The sequence below is a fragment of the Anser cygnoides genome, chromosome 2, assembly GCF_040182565.1.
Source record: "Anser cygnoides isolate HZ-2024a breed goose chromosome 2, Taihu_goose_T2T_genome, whole genome shotgun sequence".
Taxonomy (NCBI): Eukaryota; Metazoa; Chordata; class Aves; order Anseriformes; family Anatidae; genus Anser; species Anser cygnoides.
In genome coordinates this window covers 120,482,803-120,507,101 of record NC_089874.1, presented here as the reverse complement: position 1 = coordinate 120,507,101, position 24,299 = coordinate 120,482,803, and the positions used below count along the sequence as shown (strand labels likewise).

The following is a 24,299-nucleotide window of genomic DNA, read 5'->3' as shown; positions in this document are numbered from 1 at the left end:
CTATGGAGGGGTATACTGACTATTTCTTTAGGCACACTGACCACTTATTAACAGTTTAAACTGTTTAAAACAGCTTGTCAAAGTCATCTTTTAGAGTTTTATTTTCTATAGTATTTAAAAAATTATAGATTGTTTATACAGTCATATCAGGATCCATTTATATTAATATGATGCAAAAAGTAATAATTCTGATGTTAAATATGCATATATACTAAAATTTATCAATATTTAAAGAGAAACTTGAAAAAGAAAGTTTATCACCACAACTCCTTAAGGGTTGTGTTAGCCTAAGAAGATATTTCTTCCTCTGAAATACCCTACATATGATGTCAAAATAAAAATACCTTTAAAATTATTATTCCTACTGCTACAAAATGAGACCAACAATTAAATAGAATGCACACACTATTAAAATATAAGTTTATGAGTAGCCTGTGTTTTCAGCCTGGCAAAGAACAAATGGTAAGCATAAAATATTCACACCCTCTAACAATTATATCATATACAAGTATGTAGAATTAAATGACTCTGCTCACTGCTGAAAGCCCAAACATCTATGTAGGCATTGCTCACTTTTATAGTATTTATTAATTATAATGCTAATGTCCTTTAAGATTTGCTTCATATTTGCCTTTCCATTTCTATGACTCCTCTTATAATAATAAACTTTAAGAGTTGCTTTGCAGACATCTGGAGTATCTCAGGAAAACCCATGATAAGAAAGCCCTTTGTGGCATCTCAGAATACGGAAATGACTAATAAGATCAGTAGAGCAGGAAGGGAATCTGAAACACTAAAACAGGTGTCTGAATGTCAGTGAACATTTTCCAATAAAATCAACCTACTAACAGTTTGAAGGATTAAACTTTTCATTTATTCTCCCTTCTAGAGTTTAGATTATTCTACCATTTTGCTTCCATGATGTTTTAACTATCTCTCTACACTCTTCCATAAACTGGGACCTCCAGTTTATCTTTTCCACAGTGCAATATAGCCACAGATTCACTCGATACAAATGCTTAAGCTTCTGAGGCAGCCTAGCCAGCAGGCAGGGAGCCAAGCAGCACAACCCTTGCCAGGTTCCAGCATTTCAGTATTTCTGAATTATGTCATCTTGGGTTTCAGAGAGGAGTGACTTTTGGGAGATTGTGATTCTTTACTGAAAACATGACTCATTTTTAAAAAGCATCTATCTATCTATCTGTATATCTATCTATCTATCTATCTGTATCTATCTATCTATACTGTAAAAAAATGTATCACGTTTAGCAGTAATTAAGCAAGGGCACCCTTATGCATATCCTCATGGTCCCTTACAGACAGCTCATTTAAATAAGCAAAAGAGTTTATATATAAGGTATCATCTGGAAAACACAGACTTTGTCCAACATAAGAGCAGCTGAGCTGCACAACGCAGCCCATGCTGTGACACCAAGCCACATGTGCAATCACAGTCATGCACCTTTCTCTAAACTTCGTTCCAATCCCACATCTAGCTGTTACCTCTTTATCTCTTTGAGATTCATACCTAGATCATTTACTGATGACAGCATTTTACCTAAGACATTATGGTATTTTTTTTTTCCTGAACAGAATGAGTTTAACATTAGTAAAATGAATAAGTACCACATATGAGGAGTATTTTCTTTTTCCTGAGTAGAATTATTAAATCAATAATATGGATGTTAGGAGTTCTCCTAAATCTAAACAACAGCTGTAGGTTGGTTTTCCAGCAAAGGAATATTAAGCACATATATCTAGAAATTCCCAGTAAAACTTGTATTTTCCCCAATCTGTGCACCTGCATGGTGCAAAAGCTACAGCCACAGTAAATGGAAAGGAAAATAGGAAAAAAGAAAATGAATTTTTTCATTCATATTCTTTATTCAGCAATAACGAGTCCATTGCTTGAAAAGAAAGGTGAAGTTTTGCAACAATCTGCCTTCCCCAGAGCTATGTGGGCTAGTTTTGCAGTAATTATTATGTCACGAATTAGGAAGCCTTAGTACTTCAGAATGGTGGGGAACATATCCTATGCATGTGACAGCATCTCAGAGAAGCATGAATTTTAATCTGAACTCAAAAATGAGACATTTTTCCACTTTTTCTTAGTTCTAAAACTTTTGTGGATTGCAATGGAAAATCTAAGACAGAGAAGTAGGGAAAAAGGTAAAGAATGCTTACCTGACTATAGCATTCGCAAATATAGAAAATTCTCAGATGCTCAGTTGAAGACATCTGTCTGAGGCCTGTTTTTTCTGCTCTTGCTCATTCATAGCAAACATGGTTGAAGAAGTTTGCAATGACTTCTCTCTTCCTAACTGTATATCCACCCTGTATTCTCAAACTTTTAGTTGGCCGAAAACAACTGGGGGAATTGCACTGTTAACGAGATTTGTGAATTGAGTTGGGTTAAAAAATCTGCAAAAATAAAAGCAGTGCTGTAGTATAGGGAGCGAAGTGCCTGTGTCCATTTTGGTCATGACAGGTAACACCGGTGTACCCAACCATGATACAGGACATTGGGTTATCAGGCTGAAGGTGAGAAGCATGCATGTACTGCACTTAAGCAATGCTCCTACTCAAGGGATAGCCCGATTGAGAGCTACATCCTAGAAAACCAACCCTTGCTTCCTGGTAAACAGCAAGGGAAGCAAGGGTTACTTCCCTGCATGAGCATGAATTTCACACATGGCTCAATGGACAGCCAAGAGGACAGTGTCTTGAAGGGGAAGTGGAGCCTCAGTCCTGCTCTGTCCCTGGACATACTTTGGCTAGGGGTGGACAGTGCCAGCCCTGAAGGCCAAGTAGCATGGACAGCTCCTGTTGCTCATGTCAGGGTGACTCTTAAAACCTGTAGGCTATTATGCTAAAGTACCCTCTTGCCATTTCCTATTAGAAGTGGGAGAGGTAGGTACTTAATTCAAGGAGATTGAATTACCCTCTAGAGATCTCTTCATTCTTTATATAGTTAATGGGATAGAAGTAAGTGTCTAAGTTAGGAGGACTGGTTCACTTTCTTTACATCTTAAAGACATTTTCTTTTATCCATTGACTATGTAGACAGTTTGTGTAGAGGGGATCTTGCCTTTTCAGGGACACACACATAACATTTCTGTGAGACCATTTAATTAGAATCATACAATCACAGAATATCCTGACTTGGAAGGGACCCACAAGGATCATCAAGTTCAACTCCTGGTTCCACACAGGACCACCCAAAAATTAAACCATATGTCTGAGAGTGTTGTCCAAACACTTTTTGAACTCTGGCAGGCTTGGTGCCATGACAACTTCTCTGGGGAGCCTGTCCCAGTGCCCAACCACCCTCTTGGTGAAGAACCTTTCCCTAACACCCAGCCTGACCCTCCCCTGTCCCAGCCCCATGCCGTTCCCTCGGGTCCTGTCGCTGTCCCCAGAGAGCAGAGCTCAGCGCCTGCCCCTCCACTCCCCTCGTGAGGGAGCTGCAGGCCGCCATGAGGCCTCCCCTCAGCCTGCTCTGCTCGGGGCTGAACAAACCAAGAGATCTCAGCCACTCCTCATACATCTTTCCCTCTAGATCCTTCAGCATCTTTGTAGCCCTCCTTTGGACATTCTTTATTAGTTCTATGTCCTTATATTTTGATACCCAAAACTGCACACAGCACTCAAAATGAGGCCACACCAGCGCAGAGCAGAGTGGAACAATCCCTACCCTTGACCAGCTAGCAATGCTGTGCCTGATGCACCCCAGGGTAGGACTGGCCCTCCTGGCTGCCAAGGCACACTGCTGACTCATATTCAACTAGCCATTGACCAAAACCCCCAGATCCCTTTCCCTGGGATCTCTCATGGCTGCTCTCCAGCCTCTCGTCCCCCAGTCTGTACATATAGCCAGGGTTTCCCCTTCCCAGGTGCAGCACTTGCTCTTGTTAAACTTCATACCATTGGTGATTGCCCAGCTCTCTAATTTGTCAAGATCTCTCTGTAAGGCCTCTCTATCCTCAGTGCAGCCAACAGCCCCTCCCAATTTAGTGTCACCCACAAACTTACATATTATACCTTCAAGACTTAAATTTATTTCTATTCCTATATTTTTATCTGGTTCCTAAAAGAATAATTTAGTAAAGAGTAAAATTCATGATTGTATGAAGAATGCTGCATCTCTGGGATCTGTTTCACTTCTTAGCAAAGTTGAAAGTTATATGTTATGAAGAATTAGACAAATCTAGGAAAACAAAACATTTTCTGGTTAAGGCAGAAACAAATTCCTCAACAAATCCATTATTTGACAACGAATTCCTGAATTAATTACAGAATACTACTTAAGCCAAATATTTTCCTTCATGAACAATAACTTTTATAGGATTTCTAACTTGAAACACTATCAGAAAGAGTGGGAAATCAGGTAGTTTCAAAGAAGTTAATGGAAGTTGTGCTTAATGTTATCTACCTCTAAGGCAGGTTTATTTAAGATCAAAGTTGTCTCAAGTGATTCCATAAATGCAGTAAAAAATAATAATAAAAAAAATCCTTTGGCTAACTGTATTACAGTGATTCATATGATGAAGAAAATACTGTTTTTCAACCTGTAAAATTGTTATAAAAGTTTTTTTTTTTTTTTTTTTTAAGATTAAAACTTTCATATGGTAATTATAAATGGCTTTAAAAGGTAAAAATCCTAAAAAGAAATTAGTAATTCACTCTCAAGTGCAGTAAATCAGAGTGCTGTGCATTCGGCAAAAAGAAGAAATCAAGGTACTTCATTCTTATTTTTTCATGCTTGACTTCATGACATCAATAGCATTCTTTCTAATAAGATTTGCATGTAATGTCCTCATTTTCTGAAACAAATAAACAACAAACAAACAAAAACTCTTGCAATCATATGCAATGACCACACAGGCCATCAGCATGGCTGTAATTTCAGACCTTCCTCACAGCTGCCTGCCACAACTACTATGTGGGGTACTATTAGGAGAGAAGAAACTTGCCACAAATTTTCACAACTCATTTTGTTAGCAGAGAAATGGCAAATCCAAACGATCTTGGGCACATTTCCTTTGCAGGAGTTTCTGCTTATCAGTACTTTGTTGTTTTGCCTCTGTTCCTGTCTGCTGGACTTGTTTGCCCCCGTCTCTTGAAGTTGTCCCTGAATGACTGAAATTCCTGTCTTCTCCCCCACCTCTCTGTGGTGGATCTCTGATTCATTCTCTTCCTCAGGCAAATATAAGCTATGTGCTACCAGAATGCACTGGATGTCTATGGCACTTTATGAAGCAAGACAACCAAACGGAGAAAGTGCTTTCAACACATTAGCCTACTAATAATGTATACCCTGAGGTGTGTTATGGCTCTTTGAGTGCATTGCAATTTCTTTTAATTCCTTCTTTTTTTTTTTTTTTTTTTTTCAATTGGCTGTGGAAGAAAGGCAAAGCTTTTGATGTAACCCCCATTTAAAACATATTCTAAAGGTGAGTAACAGGAAAGGGATGTAAAAACAAGTTAAGCTTGCTTTAAAATACAAATAATGATATTCATGTTTTTCTTTTTATTTGTGGTTTTGGGTTTCTTTTGGACTGCAGAGAGGATGGATACAAAAAGGAAGGTCATTATTGCCTAGCCTTCCTTCCCAGTTCCCAGTTGCTGTTTTATCAACAGCAGTTTGTGATTCAGTAGCCACTTTCAACACACTCTTACTTAAAATAAACCAATTGTGGAATATTGAACAGTTTCCTGCACAACAAAAACCAGGTCAAAGTAGCTGGAAGTCTCCAACTGTTACTAAAAGGGCAGCCTGGCATTTTGGCAGGAAAGGGTGACTTATTAATGAGTACTTTCTTTTTCTGTGTGCTGCCTCTTTGCAAAAACCCAAGTGGCTTACCTGCATTGCCAGTCAGACTGGTCCTACTGCTTTTATTCCTGTAATTCTTTCTTTGCCACTTTAAACCAATAATGAAACTTTTATTTTTTTCTTCACTACAGGTTCCTTGCTATCCTTCATCAGGGTGGGATGTCAAGGCATCTCTCTAAAGTGTCTTGCAACCAAAAAGAGCATGGACTTTTCTATAGCATGTCAGTTTAAGCCTTCAACAATAATAGAATGAAGGAAAAGTAGTCTCACAACTTAATATAAATTTTACATAGATTAAACAAAATATCATATATTCTCACATTTTGCTTTTGTCTAAATACCAAGGCTACCTTGTTTCATTTAACTCCATACAAAACTGGATGAACCAGAGAAAGTGCATGGATTCTTTGCTGTGTGACACCATTATATAGATAAAACTGCAAAAATATTCTCTTGCATCTGTATTGTGTGGCTTTCTTTTAAGGCTTCAATTTAACAGGTACACTGTAGCTCTTCTGTTTGAGGAACATTTGGGCTTTTGATTTTATTGTCTCTAAGGACATTATTTCTCTTACATGATATTTTAGAGATGTATAGATGGTAATTTATAACAGCACAGATGATAAAACTTTTATTAGATATTATTGACTGCTGCAAGATGTGATTCTACATACAGTTAAACTGAAAAGCTATTATTAAAAATAGTTTGAGCATTTGGAAGAAGTTTGGTACAGAAAGTCCAATTTTATTTCATTTGAAAAAGCTATCATGATTAATTAAAGTTTACAACATATTTTTCAAATCAAGATTAAATGTCTTAATGATGAGCATTGTCACCACAATCAGAATGTCACCATATACAAATGCTCCAGCCACGAAGGCAGATGTTTCTTGTTACAAGTTTCCCAGACAAGCTGACTATTCTGGAAAATGCTAAATCTTTTAGAAGGTATAAGAGCACATTTAATTACTATTCTTTTCTTTCACTGTTTTCCTGACCTACCACACGTTAGACATTGTCCTTCAAATTCAAGTAAATTATAAAAATGCAGATGAAACACACTGGAGTAACAGCAAGAAAGTTTGGAAAGACCTATCCTTTCTTTGCAGCTATATCAGTACATGCAAGAGGATATAACTTATCAGCAAGGTAAAAGCAACAGTTACTAAAATAATACATACAGAAAATTGCACAAAATGTAAGTGAATATGAGACAAGATGCTATGTAACATTTGATAAAAGGGACATAGAAAAAATGTGGTTTATGATGTCAGACTGGTAACGTCCCACTTTAAAAGGGACGGAAAAACAGAAAAGACTTCATTTATGTAGATTTGATGCTGCATTGCTACATTTATTCACTTATATCAATGTGCCTCACGGAAACCACATATGAAAAAAAACACATCTATGACATCATTATGTTACATTTCACAGTTTTAAATCAGTATTGGAATAAAGACTAAATATCAGTATTGGAATAGACTTCTGTGATTCCCTTTACAAGGTCTAGAATGGAAAGCAAAACGAAGAAATGAAGAACCAGAACTCTGTAAACGCTTGAGTACTTAATATTGCATGGAAAACAGTTGAACATACATTTTAGCAGATAACATCCAATTTTTCTGAGTAATTTGTTACCTATGTTCCATTTTGGGAAAAACAGATCATATAGGAAAAAAAAAAAAAAACTACTAAGAATCTTTTGAAGACTTCCTATCCTCCCTATTTTTTTGTCTTCATTTTAAAAGGTTTTCAATTTCTAGACAATAGTCAGTATTTACCTTTTGCACTACTACAGAATACGCTACTATATGAGGTTTGATACTAATACTGTTCTTTTTGGATTTGCTCCAAATGTGCACAGCTTAGTGACCATCAAAAAGTTTATTTTTATTGTAATACTTCACAGGGCATCTAAGAGCTGAAAATCCCTGCGAAATCCAAAATGACTAACATCAGAGCTTTTTGATGGCTTGCCATGCTATTTCAAATAAAAAATTGAAATGTGAAATCTGTTCACTTCATATAAGTGACATGATTTATTCACGCAACATAGCATTCCACTGTATGTTCTTACTGGTACTACATTCACCAAAAAAAAAAATAAAAAAGAAGAGTGAACATCTTTTAAAAACTTACTAAGCACTGAATGTAGTTCTGTGATATTTTATTCTTCCCACAAGGAAAACAATTCATACTCATCTGAACTGCTTTTTTTCCTCTTGTTTTGTATTGTTTTTCTCTCCCTCTACCTAATGACTTACACAGTTCCTATACCTGAATTTCAACATTATAGAGATCTATATAATTAGGTATTATTGTTCTCTTTTCTCCAGTGAAAGTAAGGACAAATATATTGTTCATCTTAGAAGCAGTTCCTTTCATTAGTCATTATATTTTAAGCATATGATTAAATCTATGATCTCAATTGAATTTTTGAAACTGTTCAAAATACAAGCTTAAGTTCAGGAAAATATGATGTGCCCAAAATCACATTAAGTTTGTAGACCTATTAATTCTGCTGCTTTCACCCTATCATCATGTTTCTATCTCCAACATAAGTGTACCTCAGTAATTTTACACATTCATGGTATTTTGCAAGATTCACACAGAAAAAATTGCCATTATGGAATGATGTCAAGTTACTGGGTAATAAATATTGCAAGATCTTATGGACATTCCCAAGATAAATTTAAAATTATCTTTCTGTCACCTCCTGCTTGGCAACCTTAACTCAGTTGCCTGTCATTCCTGGCTGACGAAGTTCCCGTTGTTTCTTCTCTGTCAAGTGCTAATAGCTTCAAGGTAAGAAGTGGAAATGTGCTGTCTTTGTAGAGCTGGGCACCCAAATAATCTTTTGGGGCACCCAAATAATTTTGAATTGGACTACATTTGAAAACTTCCTTTGGTAAAATCTTAACCCCGATAAAGCCATTACAAATACCACCTCTAAGTCCCTTCAAAAACTGTACCACATAAATTAGGGATGTACTGGCAATAGGTAGATCTTTATAGACCACGTGATTTTGTAGTCTTATACTTTTCCACAGCATAGTTTCTTTAAAAGTTATGTGACCCATTGGATACTGTCATCATATAATTATTTAACAAAATAGATGTTAAAGATTAGAAATCAGTATTAATTATCACAGAAACTAACACAGCCTATAAGTTGCTTATTGAAGGTCTAATAGTTCACAGTTGAATTGACACAGCAGAATTGAAAATTCCTACTTGGAGCATGGATTAAAAAAAAAAAAAAAGGTGAAAAAGGTGAAAGCAGCAGATTGTTCCCTTTCTAATCCTCTTTGGTCTGTCATCCAGACTGGCAATAAAAAGGGCTAAAACCCTTTTCTACTTTATCAATTCACAGAAGAATTAGAGTTTCCAAGTGCAGTTCAATTTAACCTATTGAGGTTTCAGCACATGAGCTACAGTTTCAGGACTGCTTAGAGAAAACTCTGGACTTGATATAGCCCCTGTGTTTATTGAAGCACATGCTTAATTGATTAATTTTTTAACACAGATGAAGCTTAATTGACTCAAGTGGGAGAGGAACCCACCTTCAGAAATCAATGACCTTTATGGATTCATCAGATCATTGATTATAGTGCAATATTAAGTCACTTTCAACAGTGCATTTCTATAGTATCCTGTTCGTTGCATAACCATATACGAGTCAATTTTCATGTTCTGAAATCTTAAAGGGATCTATTTCATCTCATATGTAATTGTTCCATGGCTTGTGGGGATCTACAGAGATTAAAACTGGCAGTATCACTCTCAGTATTCCACAAACCCTGGAGAATTCAGTTCTAATAAAACCTGGAGAATTCAGCTCTAATTTACTAAGAATACAAAGAAAAAGACTGCATAGCAAAATACTTTTGACAAAAACTTAAAAAGAAATGAAGTCAACTAGATCAGTCAGCATATTGATATATTTAATCTGTACTTGAATAGCCAGAATACCATTTTCTATATCTTTGCATTAAAACTATAACTATCTTGTGGCATAGTAATACAAGTTTCATGTCACACTGTACAATGATGGACAGTCTAACCACTGCAGGCAAAATGTGTTTGCCTACAGACACCATCTTCCAATCACCATTACTTATACTCAATTAGCAATACTCTCCTTCAAAGGTGATAACGTTAAGACATTTTGTCTTTGCTTCCACTTGTGACTTTTTGTTATTCTCTTTCTCTCTGGCTACATTGCTGATTCTGCAACTGAACCAAACCAACTTTGTGTCAAGCATGAACGTATTGTGTCATGACAGAAGAGATTCTGACTTTATCATTATAAAAATTTAACTCAAACATGGGCTCAAATAGGAGATTTTGGAGCCAGGGATTTACATTTCACAACTATAAGGGAATACAGGGAAGGAAAGATGGCTTTTTGCCACACACATCTGTGGGGTTTGAACCATCAGATACTTTGTTTTCAGACAGTTTGTGTGTCAAAAAGTAAAATGGTTCAGAATTACTGTTTGAAACTAGCATGTTTTCTGTCAAAATATCTAGGCATTTCTTTGCTAGATTTAGTCAGAGAAACTCTCTCTTGCCCCACAAAGAGACCAGTGACAGGATATACTCTTCTCCTTATATATCTAAGTCTGAACTCACCACCTCAGGGTCCCTTACCAGTCAAAGGAAAGAAAGACACGTCCTGAGGGAATTAATCTCATCAGAAAACAGACGTCAAAAGTAAATCAGGGGGATCATTCTTCAGACATTCTCCTTTAAGACATTTAACCTTAGGCAAGATAAATCCCACCCAAATCTACAGAGAACAAACCTGACATTGGCAAAGGAAATGTTTTCAGAAACAAATTAGTTATTATAGTCTTTCTCATTCTCATCCTCTTCCTTCTGTTTCATAAGTTAGTTGTGAGAAAGAGCATGTGAGTTTACATTTTGATGAACCATATGATATTTAAACAAAAAATTATTTTACATAAGTCTTAGATAAAAATAAGAAGTTAACTGAAACTAAAATTCAAGGGAGTGAAACATATTGCAATTTGTCCAAAAGTTTAAATAAAGTCCTACAATCTCTTTGTTCCTTTGGTATTGGATGCCACGGAAAGGGAGAATGATTGTGATCAAATGCCTCTCACAGAGGAAAAATAATAGCATCAAAAGTATGCTGTTGATATTTTATGTCAATAAACATCTTGAAAAAAAAAAGGAAAAAAGAAATATAGGGACCTCTATTCACTCTATCATAGTTCTGAATAACAGCTTGTTTGTTTGTTTGTTTTTTTTTGTTTATTTTTTTCTCTGAGTGTCTATTGTTCTTAGATTCACTTTTTACATATACGGTCAAATAAATAAGTCTTATTGGCAACTGACATTTTAAAAGAAAAGTATATCAAGCAAAAGAGAGTCTTGTTGGATTCCATAAATTCATATGGGCTATGAACTTTTATGAGAGTTCTAAAATAGATTCATTGACAATTGTGATAAGCCCTAATAAATTACAGTTACTTTACAGGATGTCTTTGGGAAAATAAAGTAAATATAAATATTTGCATAATAACTGTAAAATTAGCAATTTCCAATTATAAAACATCAGCTACACTGCTTCTGTTTTTCTGGAAACCAGTGTAGAATTATATACTGTACTGATTTTTAAATCACTGAAAATATTTCATGTAACAATGGTGTATTACCAAATTCAAGTTACTCTAAGCAACCATGATTACAGTCTCAGAGTATTATCAGATAAAATTTAGGGTCAACTATCTGTTATAAGTAAACAAATACACTACTTTAGATAGTAAGAATCATTAGGAATCATTAATAGTCTGATCTAAAGATGGCAAGAAAAAAAATAACCAGCACTCTCATTTGTCAGGATGCCTAGTAGGCAAGAAGTTCTATACAGTAACAGTATTGCAAGGAGGAATAAATAGCCATAAAGTTGGCTTGCATTGCATGGAAGCTTGCAGATGGTGGATGAATTCATGTCTGTCACGTTTTTATAATACAATAACTTTTACATATTGCTGCCAGATGGAACATAGTTTTGCATCTTGAATATAAAACTGCAAGAAATACAACTTCCTTCAATGCATTCCCTGTATTTGAAACAAAAGCAAATTTAGAGTTAGGTTTGGGAGGCTAAAGCAGATTTAAGGAAATCTGAAAGAATATAAATTAAAACCTCAAGGTCTTCCTTGTTATAACTCAATTCAAAGTAATTGAGTTAGCCACTTGTTCTGTATTTTTCAAGAAAGTACAGGAAAGGTATCGTATAGAGCTCTAAGTTAAAAACGACATGCCATCTATCAAATGCAAAATACATCCTAGGTAGGTCTGAAAGAGCTTTCAACGGAGCTTAGTAGTAGTTTAGTAAAACTTTTGCATAACATTTATCTTTGCTTCAGTAAAAGGTTCTCTATCCCACAAGATCAGACCTTAAAAGTACACTGCATGAAGCATAAATGCATTTAATCTTTTCTGGTAATGAATATCTGTATTGGCCTTGCATTAAGCGAACAGAGCTAATATCTATTCAGATCTGAGCATAACAATATTTGTATAGATTTGTTTTTTTTAAACCTTCAAGAAAATGCAGAATTCCCTTTTGCTTTTATATGTGCTTGTCTATCACACCTGTCTTTCTCCTCTGTCTGGTCTTTGTTTCTCATACTAGCTGGTATTGCTCAGAAGTATGTAACTCTGATAGCCATGAAGTGAACTAGATGACTGTAGGGGAGAATATTTTCCCATTCAACGATTTCTCACAAAGTCTTATTAGACGATAAACTTGACTTGACTTCTCTCGGACAGCCTCAAGCGTTGTTTATATGCAGACAATTCTGTGTTTGAACCCATTAGGCTTTTATGACAGTTATAATCAAATACGATTGGGAAACCTTCTGGCTTACTTGGATCCATACTTACATTGTGCTTTGTGAGGTTGGAAATGTTACTTGCTATTGCTTGTAGCCAGTCAATACAGTCTTCAGCAGAGAGACACTGAATTATTCCGCTGCAAACCCCATCCACAGCAATTACTTGGAATGCATTTTGCCTATAGACATGTCATAACAGATCAGGTCAGAAGAAAATTTCATCTGTTCTAGCATACTGTCTTAATACTTGTAGAAATGCTTTTCTTTCAACTACAATGAAGGTCAGCCACTGAACACTGATAAATTGCTGGTCTTCTTGTTTTACAAATACCTGACATATTAAAATGATTATGCTAAAAGGTCAATTATATTAAGTTTCCATAAAGCTATACAAAAATCCCATAGACTAGTTCCATGGAATCTTGACCAACACTGCGTGACTTCAGAAGCTAAACAAGTAAAATAGCTGACGCATACCAAAGCTTTAATGCTTTAATACTGCAGGTCATAGAGAAGGAAAATGTGCATTGGACTGTAGTAAACCATTCATAAATTCGGTGGAATACAGTACCATTTTCTCAAAAACTTTTGTTTCATTTTTCTATTGTATTTTTAAAATGCAGTAAAGTTAGTCTGAACATAACCTTATTAGCTGCTCTTGGTGATCAAATTGTGATTCTGAATGATCATCTTTTTACCTACTGATGTAAAAGCTGGCAAATTCGAAACTGACCAGGCAACATTAATGATTTTTCCAATTGCATTTCTGAATGTAGGATGATTAGTAAAGTGCACTGAAATGCCAAGAGACATCCATTGACAAAAGAAGTGTCCACCTGGGTGTCTCTACACCAGCAACATTCTGGGCATTTACACAATGTTCTGTGATGTATTATAGACTGACTTTCCATAGCTGAGTGCTGAACAATTACAGAACAAGAGAAAACTTTCAAATGCTAAAGCTGTAACAGACCTAACTTCTTCTGTAAATAGCCTTTTTGGCTAAGAGCCTTTGGAAGGCTTACAGGTCTCCAGCTTCAGAACCCCAAAAGCTCAACATTAACTATTTTCCAAAAGCAGGAGATTACTAAGCATGCAGAGAATACCAAGTTCTGGTATTCTGGCATTCTCCCAACCCAATTCATTAGTGATCAATTAAAATTAAGCATGTCATTCAGATTTTCTGAGGTGGCTGGGGCAAAATGAGTGTTATCTTCAGTGTAGAACTGAGTGCTACTGATTTCCATTCTGCAAAAGGATTTTAAGTTATCAAAATTATTGTCTAGTTGTATAGAACGTAGAACTAATATCTGTCTCTACCATAAAGGTCTTTGCTGTGTCTATGTCGAGTGCAGGCTTTTTTGTTCATCTAGGAGAAACATAAAAAATGAATTAGAGCCATTTTGTTTGTTTGTTTGTTTGTTTGTTTGTTTCCTGACTGGAGGATAAGGCTTAAATATCTTAACATGATCATGCAGAGACCAATGGTTTCTCTAAATCTACTAGTTAACTTATCAGTTCAGTTGCCTTTTTACAGAAGTGGTGATCTGTCTTTAAATCCCTAGAGGAACAATCTAATAGAAAATTCTTTTAAAGACTAACTACTCATTTTCACAATAATTCTGACAAAGTTCTTGAAGAAGCCCTATTTAAAGTATTACATCTGTAGTTAATGTAGTTAAATGCTAAAATAATATTTATTTACTATACCTTTATTTTAAACGGCTATAAATATAAATTGAAAATTCTTCCAGAATAAAATGCTAAAAAAGTTATTACATACAAAACACAGCATTATGCTCAAGACAATTTGCTGATTATCTTTTTCAAGAAAAATACTGTTAATAGTGTTAACTTCGGGACTCTTATTCTTTCTACTTAGCCTATTGTAGACCTAAGTAGGATTCCAAGGAATCTAATAACATGTGATATTAACCTGTACAAGAAAAGAAAATCCAGTATGTTCTATATTCAGTCACGATGCACAAATTTCCCTTACACAATAAACACTGATGCATTTGGGGCATAGTAGACTGTTCCTAATATTCTTAAGTATTTTATGCATGCACAGATCAAACTATTTGTCCAGAACACTCTTGACCAAGTGAAGTCTATATGATCCAAGTGGAGACTATGAAATGCATGGCTAAGTATTAAACTATTTCTGAATGTGTCTCAGCAGTAGGTAGTCTTAGTCTTAGATTATTATAGCCTTAGATTACTGTATTACTATTATTGTAATAGTATCTTGAATTAGTCTACCAGCCACATACCACCACACAAACATTACATATATATATGATAAATGTTATGTATTAAATAGAAAATATTATTTACCACTTTTTAATACAGAAAAAAAAAGTTAAGAACAGATTAATTCTTATTCAAGTACACATCTTAGGTTCTGCACCTTCAGAAATTCAAGAATTTGAAGTTAGTAAGATTTAAGATTAACTTGAATATCCTCTGGAATTTCTTAAGAATACTCTCTGGAATTTATGAGTGTGAAGCATCCTATTAGAAAAGTTAGCATATGATTATGAGGAATAATAATGTATGTGGGAATGATAATTTATGTGTCAGTATTTTCAAACTCTGAAAGATTAAAATTTATCATGCTTTATATAGGGAGAACAACCTTATAAATACTAACTACAGAAAATGTAATGGATTAATGTCCACTTTATGTTGCTTTCCTTATCATTATTTTCAATATCCTTTCCTTAATATTGGTCTTTAGAGTCCTCACCTTTCCAGTCCCTTTAAATTTTTTTTATCTTTCTCTGATAACAAATTTTGGGAGGGAGTCATATTTTAAAATGCTTACAATAATTTAGAACACTCTTGTAAGCTGTCTTGCTACCAATGTATATGTTGGTTCTGTGCTCTTTTGAGGCAAAAATAAAATAAAATAATAATAATAATAAACAACTTTCCTTCTCATTGCCAAATTTCTTTCTTCTTTCCTGTTAAGTACGTGTATTTCCTCATGTTAGACAGCACGGTAGGATACAAGGGGAAAATTATCAGAGTAGTTATTCAAGGTGTGAATATAAATTCAGGTATTCAGTGTTGTACAAATATACTTGTAAATTTATTTTTTCTGGAAATTCAAATCTCAAGAATATCATTACTGCCTGCACATAATCTTTTCTGTAATGTACGGTTCTATATTGTGCACATTAAGCCTGTGTTTTATTCATGCAGAAGGCTGTATTTGAAATCCCTATATTTACAAATAGTTGAATGTATCCTAATTTTCCATGTGAGTAGTTCTATTCAGTTCAGTATCTTATCTAAAGTACACTGCAGAACAGATCTCAAATTTGACTTTTATGATTCTGGTCCCTTTATGCTTCATGCTCTTAATTATTTCTATTTCAACCACTGCAAAACACTGAGCTGAAGTTTTACAGAGAGTTTAAAACAAAAACTCCTGTATCTGTGGCATCCATATCCTGCTCTCTTTCAGTTCAACCAATGAGCCACTGTAGCTTTTGGTTCTCATGTTTTTGGTTCTCTGGGCAATAGATGAAGGATCATGTAGCCGAGTAAACATAATTTTGTTATTATTAATCAGAAGCCATAGGCTGTTTTTAGCTTATCGGTCATCTAGTGGTGAAGTGACTATCAACTCACTTGTTTTAAATTCAACTCTGTGCATAGGAAGAAAGACTGACAAACCTACGTGGTGTACTTTGAAGAAACAATACCCCTTAGAATTAATTTAGGCCATGGGAAGCTTTTGTGCAACTTTGAAATGTTTGCTATGAACTCATGAAAAGGAAGCAGGCCACGACAATAAAACAATAAAATTAACCTCAAACAAACACAAAACTGAGGCTGAAGAACAGTCCTCTTTCCCCGCTTTTTGTGGGGGATCATAAACCCACCCCTGAAGGCAGGTGGCAATACTTCACTGTAGGACCCACAGAAACACTGTCAGGGTGAGCATAACAGAGAAAAGAGACTGGGAAGCTTCTTTCACAAAACACTCAAGCCAGAAATATCAATTATGCTTTTCTGTATTAATTAGGTAATCTTACATGTTTTTAAATGGAGGAACAGGAAATTTTAAACCATTAATGCCTGATAATCAGTCATGGTATAAGAGAACACATTCGTCCTAGATTCAAACACCTAAGCTTTCAGACTTGATGGCTACACGGGAAAGCCAGCTTTTATTTCAGTTTGTAAGTCCTCACAGTCTCACACTTGATACATCCTGTGTGCTTAATTTAAGAGTTAAAGTTTCGGATTGGTTAGAAGCAATGGAGTAACATACTCTGTAACTGTACACAGCTTTCCTCCAGTTCATGACCTACAAGCCGGTATGCACAGAATATTTTAATATTAGAATTTCATTTATATATATGTATGAATGATGAATTAATCCATAAAATATGTAGTTACTGAAAACTTTTTAAAATTATCTTATGTATATACTTTACCTTGTTGCATATAATAGCTACTTTCCCTTCTGTCTGACTGCATAACACTTGAAAAACAGTAATCATTCCAGAATATTCTTGTCTTCCTTCCTGATTTATTCTGATTTACTAGGATAATATTGAACTAAAGAATGGCAAGTTGTAGGTCTATATGATGCAATAAATTTAAGCCTGACTATGAGCTTTGGACAGCTTTCCCAGTGATTGGAAGACGAAGTATCAATGAAATTCAATGTTAATACATGCAAACTAACACACACAGGAAAAAATAGCCTTATCTGTATATATAAGCAATGAAGAACCCTACTATAGCTATTAATCCCGAAGAAAGAAATGCAAGAGTTACTGTAAACCATTCTCTGAATACCATCAGTTTAGTCCTCAGCGACAATCAAAAAGCAACAGTATTAGAAAAACAAACATACAAACAAACAAAAAACACGAAGAACAAAATAGAAAACGTTATTGTGCCTTAATGTAAATCATGAGGGTCCCTGGTTGCAGTTCTCATCATCTTTCCTCAGAGAAATTATGAAATTAGGAGAAGAAATAGGGAGGGTAACAAGAATGATCAGAGCTATGGAAAGGTTTCCATCACAGGAGAAAACAGTAAGGAGCTTTCAAATAGGAAAATAGCAGTGTTCCATGTCAGAAGGGTCTGCACCCACCATCAGTCCCATCTTGGGGGCTCAGCTGCCTACACTTAAGGCTACCTCTGCCATGGTGAGATCATGGTATGCAAGATCAGGCTGCTGTGAAAGGGCTGTTAGCAGGGAGCCTGTCCCCCACTTCTCTGGGCAGCTCTCGCATTGGTCCTCACTTGTGTTTACCATTGTCCTGGTTTCAGTTAGGACAGAGTTAGTTTTCCTCCTAGTAGCTGGTAGGGTGCTATGTTTTGGATTAGGATGAGAAGAGCGCTGATAACATGCTGATGTTTTAATTGTTGCAGAGCAGTGCTTACACCAAGCCAAGGACTTTTCAGCTTCTCGCTCTGTCCTACCAGCGGGCAGGCTAGGGGTGCAGCAGGAGCTGGGAGGGGACAGACCCAGGACAGCTGACCCAAACTGGCCAAAGGGGTATTCCATACCATCTGACGTCATGCTAAACAATATATAGGGGTGGCTGGCCGGGGTGGGGGGGCCGGCTGCTCGGGGATAGGCTGGGCATCAGTCAGCGGGTGCTGAGCAATTGCATTGTGCATCGCTTGTTTCGTACACATTATTATTAGTAATACTATTATTATTATTATTATTCTGTCTTAATAAACTGTCTTCATCTCAACTCACAGGCTTCACTTTCCCATTTCTCTCCCCCATCCCAGAGAGGGAGGGGGGAGGGTGAGCGAACAGCTGTGTGGTGTTTAGCTGCCAGCCGGGTTAAACCACAACAACCATCAGCTATGCTTGTGCCCAGATATGTATGCCACTGATTTGAACCCAACCTGCAGGCTGACTCCCTAGCCTTACATGAGCTCCAACTCACCCCAGTGGATGTGGATGATGACCATCCCGAGGACTGCTCTGCTCCTTTGCCAGGGCTGGTGGGAGGGGGACTCTGCATGGATTGTCTGGGCCAGCCTTACTGCCACCCCGTGCTCATGGCTTGCCCTGCCCATGGGGCAGACGGTCCTTGCTACACCCTAACAAGATTATATCACCCAGCAAAGTCATCAGGCAAGAGATTTAACACAAACAAACAAACAAACAAAAAAGCACTTTCAAAAGCATAATTTCATTGCAGATCTCCATGCCACAATGCATTGCAAAGAGCAAAGGTACAAAAAAAAAAAAAAATGCTCAGAAAGAAGTTTTTGAGGACAGGAAAATTAGCAATTATTATATATGATGACCTAAGTGAAAACTCACACTAAGAAATGTGATGACCACTTGGGGCAAGTGGGAAGATTACGTGTCTTCTCCAAATACCTGGTCCTGGCTGATGTCAGAGCAGAATATGGGCCTAGGTAGGCCTAGGAGGACCTTTATGGACGCTTCTTTGTTCCATGTCTCTCACAGTTGCATTGGAACTAATAACACTATTCCTCTAACATGGCAGTTCCCTAAGGCTTATATCTGTCAACCAAGAAATCAATAGTTTTAACTTTCTGAACTTCTTTACCTGCACAAATCTGATCCTGGAAGGTACTGGGAAAACCGTGAATGAAGAAGTGGAATTAACCGTAGATCACACCACCTTTTTTCCCACCTAAGTCCTGGAGATGTTGGCCATGAGGAACATGATAATGTATCCTGAAAAACATTTAGAAGGTCCTTCTCAGTTTTGGACTTTATTGTAAATACTCAGCAGATTTTGGAAAGAAAGAGATTTTTCATAATCTTTTCATAGTCTTCTTTCCACAGTCCTGCATCACCATCCTTTATTTATTTTAATCTCTGGCTTCATATGTTTTCTTACCTGTATCTTCTGAAAAATAAATGTTAAAAAAAAATACACCTTGTATTTTTCTACAAAAGCTTTGGCAAGATTTTACACGTATGTTCACATATCTTCTGTGCTTGAAGCATGAAATATCACTATGAACATTAATTTAGCTTAGCAGCAGATTTTTAATAATATTTATATTATCTAATAATACATGCTCTTAAAACATTGACTCTGTTGAAACATTCCCTAGATTAATTCCAAACAAATAACTGACTGGCTAGAAAGACTAAGCTAGGACACTGTTTTGAACAATCTCTTGAATTTTTCAGTGTTCTGTCTGCTTTCAGGAACCTTTTTTCAACTGCAATGAAACTTTGGGAAAAAGCTGAAAAGCAGCAAGTATAGATGCAAACTGTAGTCTTAGGTCCAGATGCAACAGAAATGGTAACCTCATCTATAGCTTGCATAACCCTTTCAAATGTTGAAAAAAGACCAAAACCACTCCTTGACTACTACAAATTCTTTGAAGTCAGGAGTTTTCATGTGAATCACCAAGGCTATAAACTAAGAAATAGATTATGGCTATAAGCCATAATACATTATTGAAAATAATTTGAGAAAATGAAAGGACCATGACAAAGGATTTGTACATATGTTAGGAATTCATACAGAGGTCTTATTTGGTTTTATGAAGAATTCTATTCCATTACAAGGGTATATCTCAGATAAGAAGACCTAAGTCTTCCCAGTCTTCATCATAAGTATTTAATTTAGGGTGAATTATAGACTGAAGATGCCTGCTTCTATTATTTAGACTGAAAGAAAGTGACTTGATTTCATTAAATTATTACCCGTTCAAATAGAAACTGTGCTAATTTAGCTAATCTTTGACATCTGCAGCAAGAGGATTCACAAATTGAATTTATAAATGTTTTTAATTCCTAAAAGCAAAGCTAGGCTTGAAGTGGCTAGCAAAATAAGTATAGGATCTCCTCCATTAGCCTTTTCACTTTTGAAATGTCTGCTTCTGATGTTCTTGAACTATTAAGATATATATTTATTGTTATTTGACCTGCAGTAAGACACATCATTACAGTTTTTATCCCATTTTTATTGATTCCATCCTGTACAGACATGTATAAATCCAAAAGGTTTCACAGATAATAATCAGGTTTAAAATCTGCGCTATTGACTTTTAAGTCTCTGGGCTCCCATTTGAAATCTTTACTAGTGAAGTAAGCAAGAAAAATAAAGTAAGCCAGAAAGTAGAAACAGCAAGTCTACTGAATAGTGCTTCTAATTCTGTTTATTTGTATATATATGTAATAATTGTATATAATTTGTAATAATAATAATTTGTATATATCTATAATAATTATGTCGCATAGTTTCATTTATTCTGTACTTTATGAGTATTTATATCTATCACAAAGCCAAATACACATAAAAACAAAACTTCACATAAAAAATACACACAAAAAAAACCTTCAGAACTATATAAAATATTAGATATTTTGCATTTCATGGCTAAGAAAATTGTTAAAAACCTTGTGGTGCACTTCCAAAGCATCTTTTACTACAAATCTGAATAGAGATCTGTAGCATTTCATCCTAAAGGGAATTTTTTCCATAATGCTATTATTCTTCAATACGATTGTCAGTTACTAAGAAAAAATACAGCTGAAAACAGGCAAAAACATGCACCTAAGTAAGATTTGTCAAAAGTTCTAAATTACAAATGAAATAAAAACCATGAAAAAATATTCTGAAAAAGTTTTCTACCTTCTCTTTAAAGAGGTACATTTTCATTTTTTCCTATGCTCTACAAAAAAATCTAGAAGAAAAAACTGTCTTGAAATCCCTATTGCTCAGACAAAAATAGTAATCACATTTATCAGGGCATAATCTCAGTGTGTGTCATAGTTTAATTCTCAGCCATAATATCTGGCAACTCTTTTTACCCCCTATGGAACTATATCTAATGTTAATTAGAGTTCATCCCATGTTGCTGTCTTTTATCAATTATTTCCACTTAGCTATGATAACATTTTTAGATGTAATTCTATGAAAGAAATACAAGCTCTTACCGTGTTGTTGGGATGGTAGTTGAGATGCAAACCACTGTCACACAGGGGAGAGGATGTGCCACTGCTCTGGTCACTGGGGGCACCTAATACAAATGTAAATACACCCCCCAAAATTTCATTAATCTATAATGTTATAATGCAAACGTGTGTGTGTCTGTATGTCTGTGTTCATTCCCTCATTGGTTTTGTCATATGCAACACTCACTTCTTTTTCTCCATTCAGCTAATATCTCTCTTTTGGTTTGAGCGGAGTGTCTTTTAAAGCTGATTGGAGGCTCAAGATAACCTCCACTGGTGCTTTTCTGGTGCTTTTCTCAAGAAAAAAATAACAATAATTTGCTTAGTAGGAAAAATAAAAGCACTAATATTTTTGGAAATTCGATAATAAAAGGTGTGTACTTTCTTTACTTGGTTTTCACTTGATAGAACTAGTCAGATAATGCTTTTGTTATTCTCCATGAAATTCACAGTTCTAACAGTTCTTTTAACAGTTTAGGAGGTTACAGAGCTACGCCACATAAGTAACATATGACAGGATCTATTCAAGTGGATCATTCAGTGGATAAGAAATTGGCTTGAAGGTCACACCCAGAGAGTGGTGGTCAATGGTTCTATGTCCAAGTGGAGGCCGGTGACAAGTGGTGTACCTCAGGGGTCTGTCCTGGGACCAGTGCTGTTTAATATCTTTATCAACAGCATAGACAATGGGATAGAATGTACCCTCATCAAATTTGCAGATGACACCAAGCTGAGTGGTGCAATTGATGTGACAGAAGGAAGGGATGCCATCCAAAGGCAGGCTTGAGAAGTGGGCCCATGTGAACCTAATGAGGTTCAATAAGTCTAAATTCAGGGTGCTGCACCTGGGCTGGGGCAATCCCAGACATGAGCACAGACTGGGTGAAGAACTCAATGAGAGCAGCCCTGCAGAGAAGGACTTGGGGGTTCGGGTGGATGACAAGGTCGACATTAGCCAGCAGTGTGTGTTTGCAGCCCAGAAGGCCAACTGCATTCTGGGCTGCATCAACAGAGGCATGACCATAAGAGGTCAAGGGAGGTGACTGTCCCCCTCTACTCAGCCCTTTTGAGGCCCCATTTTGAGTACTGGGGGTTAGTTCTAGATGATCTTTGAGGTCCCTTCCAACCCAAGCCATTCTACGATTCTGTGATTCTAAGTGCATGTTTGTGTGTGTTACTCAGTGCACTCTATGGTACCACATCCTTTCATAAAAAGGGCAATGAGTTACTGAGATTCGTTTTTATTTAAGAATTTATGGTATTATTTTTTTCTTGTCTCACTAAAATTTAATACCTGGAAAAAAGATAAAGATAGTACTTCTGCAAATGAATGTATACAAGATTATATAATAATTTAGTTTATTTAATTCCTACTGACATAAAATCAAAGGCTACATGTATTGAAATAAATTTTTTGCTTTTTTGCTTTAGAAGTGAACAATTCGTTTTATGCTTTTAGGAGAAAGAAGTGGAAGGAAAGCAGGGATGACAAAAGGCACAGGCTGACATACATGAATATCCATATAGATGCTCAGGTATGCTGCAACTGTATAATTATGCACCCACACTCACATTTTAATACAGTTAAAGGAAGACAGCTGTCTCCATATGCCTCTGATGGGGCTAACTTACTAAAACTCAGTCGGACTTAAACAAAATACTAATCATCTGAAATTAATTTATTTTTAAGTAGATAGACACCTACGTGAAAGCTGCTGAATTTTAAATTGGAAAGTTAAGCCCTTCAAATATACCCACACAATTTCATTTTCACATTTCGACGACAAATCTCTTTTGGACTAAAATGTTATCTGATGCTGCCTGGAAAACTGCTTTTAAATACTGTACATCAGAATCTGAGCTACAGTTAATTAATGTAATTCCACTGACTCACATGCAAATTTGCTGATTCACACCAAAGGCCAAATGCTTTCTGATCTGTTCTCAAGCAAAGACTGCACTCATTTGCTTGAGGTGACTACTGCTACAAGACCTGGCAATTCGATGGCCTCATATTCAGGCCACGATGCTGCCTGAAAACACTGCTGTCAACCTTCCTCAATGCACACTAGGTTTAGAAGCTCAACATTGAATTTAGGTGTTTTTTTGTTTGTTTGTTTTGCCAAGTGATAAAGGCTTACATGCACAATCTTCATTCAGTGGCAGTTTGAGAAAAGCAGGTGCTCTCTTCAGAAAGGACACAGTTAGGGTCACTTCCTCCCCAGCATTGCGAAGGACCTGAACCTGGAGGAGAAATACAGACAGGACACCTTGAAATAAATGCACGATCAAAATATAGCTGCAAATGTAAACAATGCCACACAGCTTTCACATACCAGAGCATAACTGCTTTTCAATGTATTGCAATAACATCTTTAAGAAAAAAGCAAGGTTTAAAGCTTTTTACATGCATGTTTGCTGTGCTCCTAGTCACACAAACAGGTAATGCTGGTGGCAAAATTAGCCTCGTTAAATAGCACTAGCTGGTACTACAGCTTGCTCCCTGACACTGTTCAGCTGTGCACCGCCCTCTTCCAGACCTGGCATCATCCACGCTACCCTGCACGTATAAAATTTGTTTGTTTTTGTTTTGCTGGGCTTGTCTCATAAATCTCCAACCAAAACAATAGCTGTAGTTTCCACAGCTGT

At 36.1% G+C, this 24,299-nt stretch overlaps 1 protein-coding gene across 2 annotated transcripts in view; it reads right to left on the bottom strand.

Moving 5' to 3' along the window:
* The window catches only part of SNTG1 (syntrophin gamma 1), a 371,706-nt gene that overhangs the window by 104,634 nt on the left and 242,773 nt on the right, over positions 1–24,299 (bottom strand). For both annotated transcript variants that reach the window (XM_048072405.2, XM_066992987.1), the window contains 4 exons: positions 23,792–23,894; positions 21,633–21,715; positions 19,279–19,409; positions 12,759–12,888 (listed from right to left, as the gene is read on the bottom strand). In XM_048072405.2, the coding sequence (XP_047928362.1) occupies positions 12,759–12,888; positions 19,279–19,409; positions 21,633–21,715; positions 23,792–23,894 (447 nt within the window). The remainder of the gene's footprint in view (positions 1–12,758; positions 12,889–19,278; positions 19,410–21,632; positions 21,716–23,791; positions 23,895–24,299) is intronic.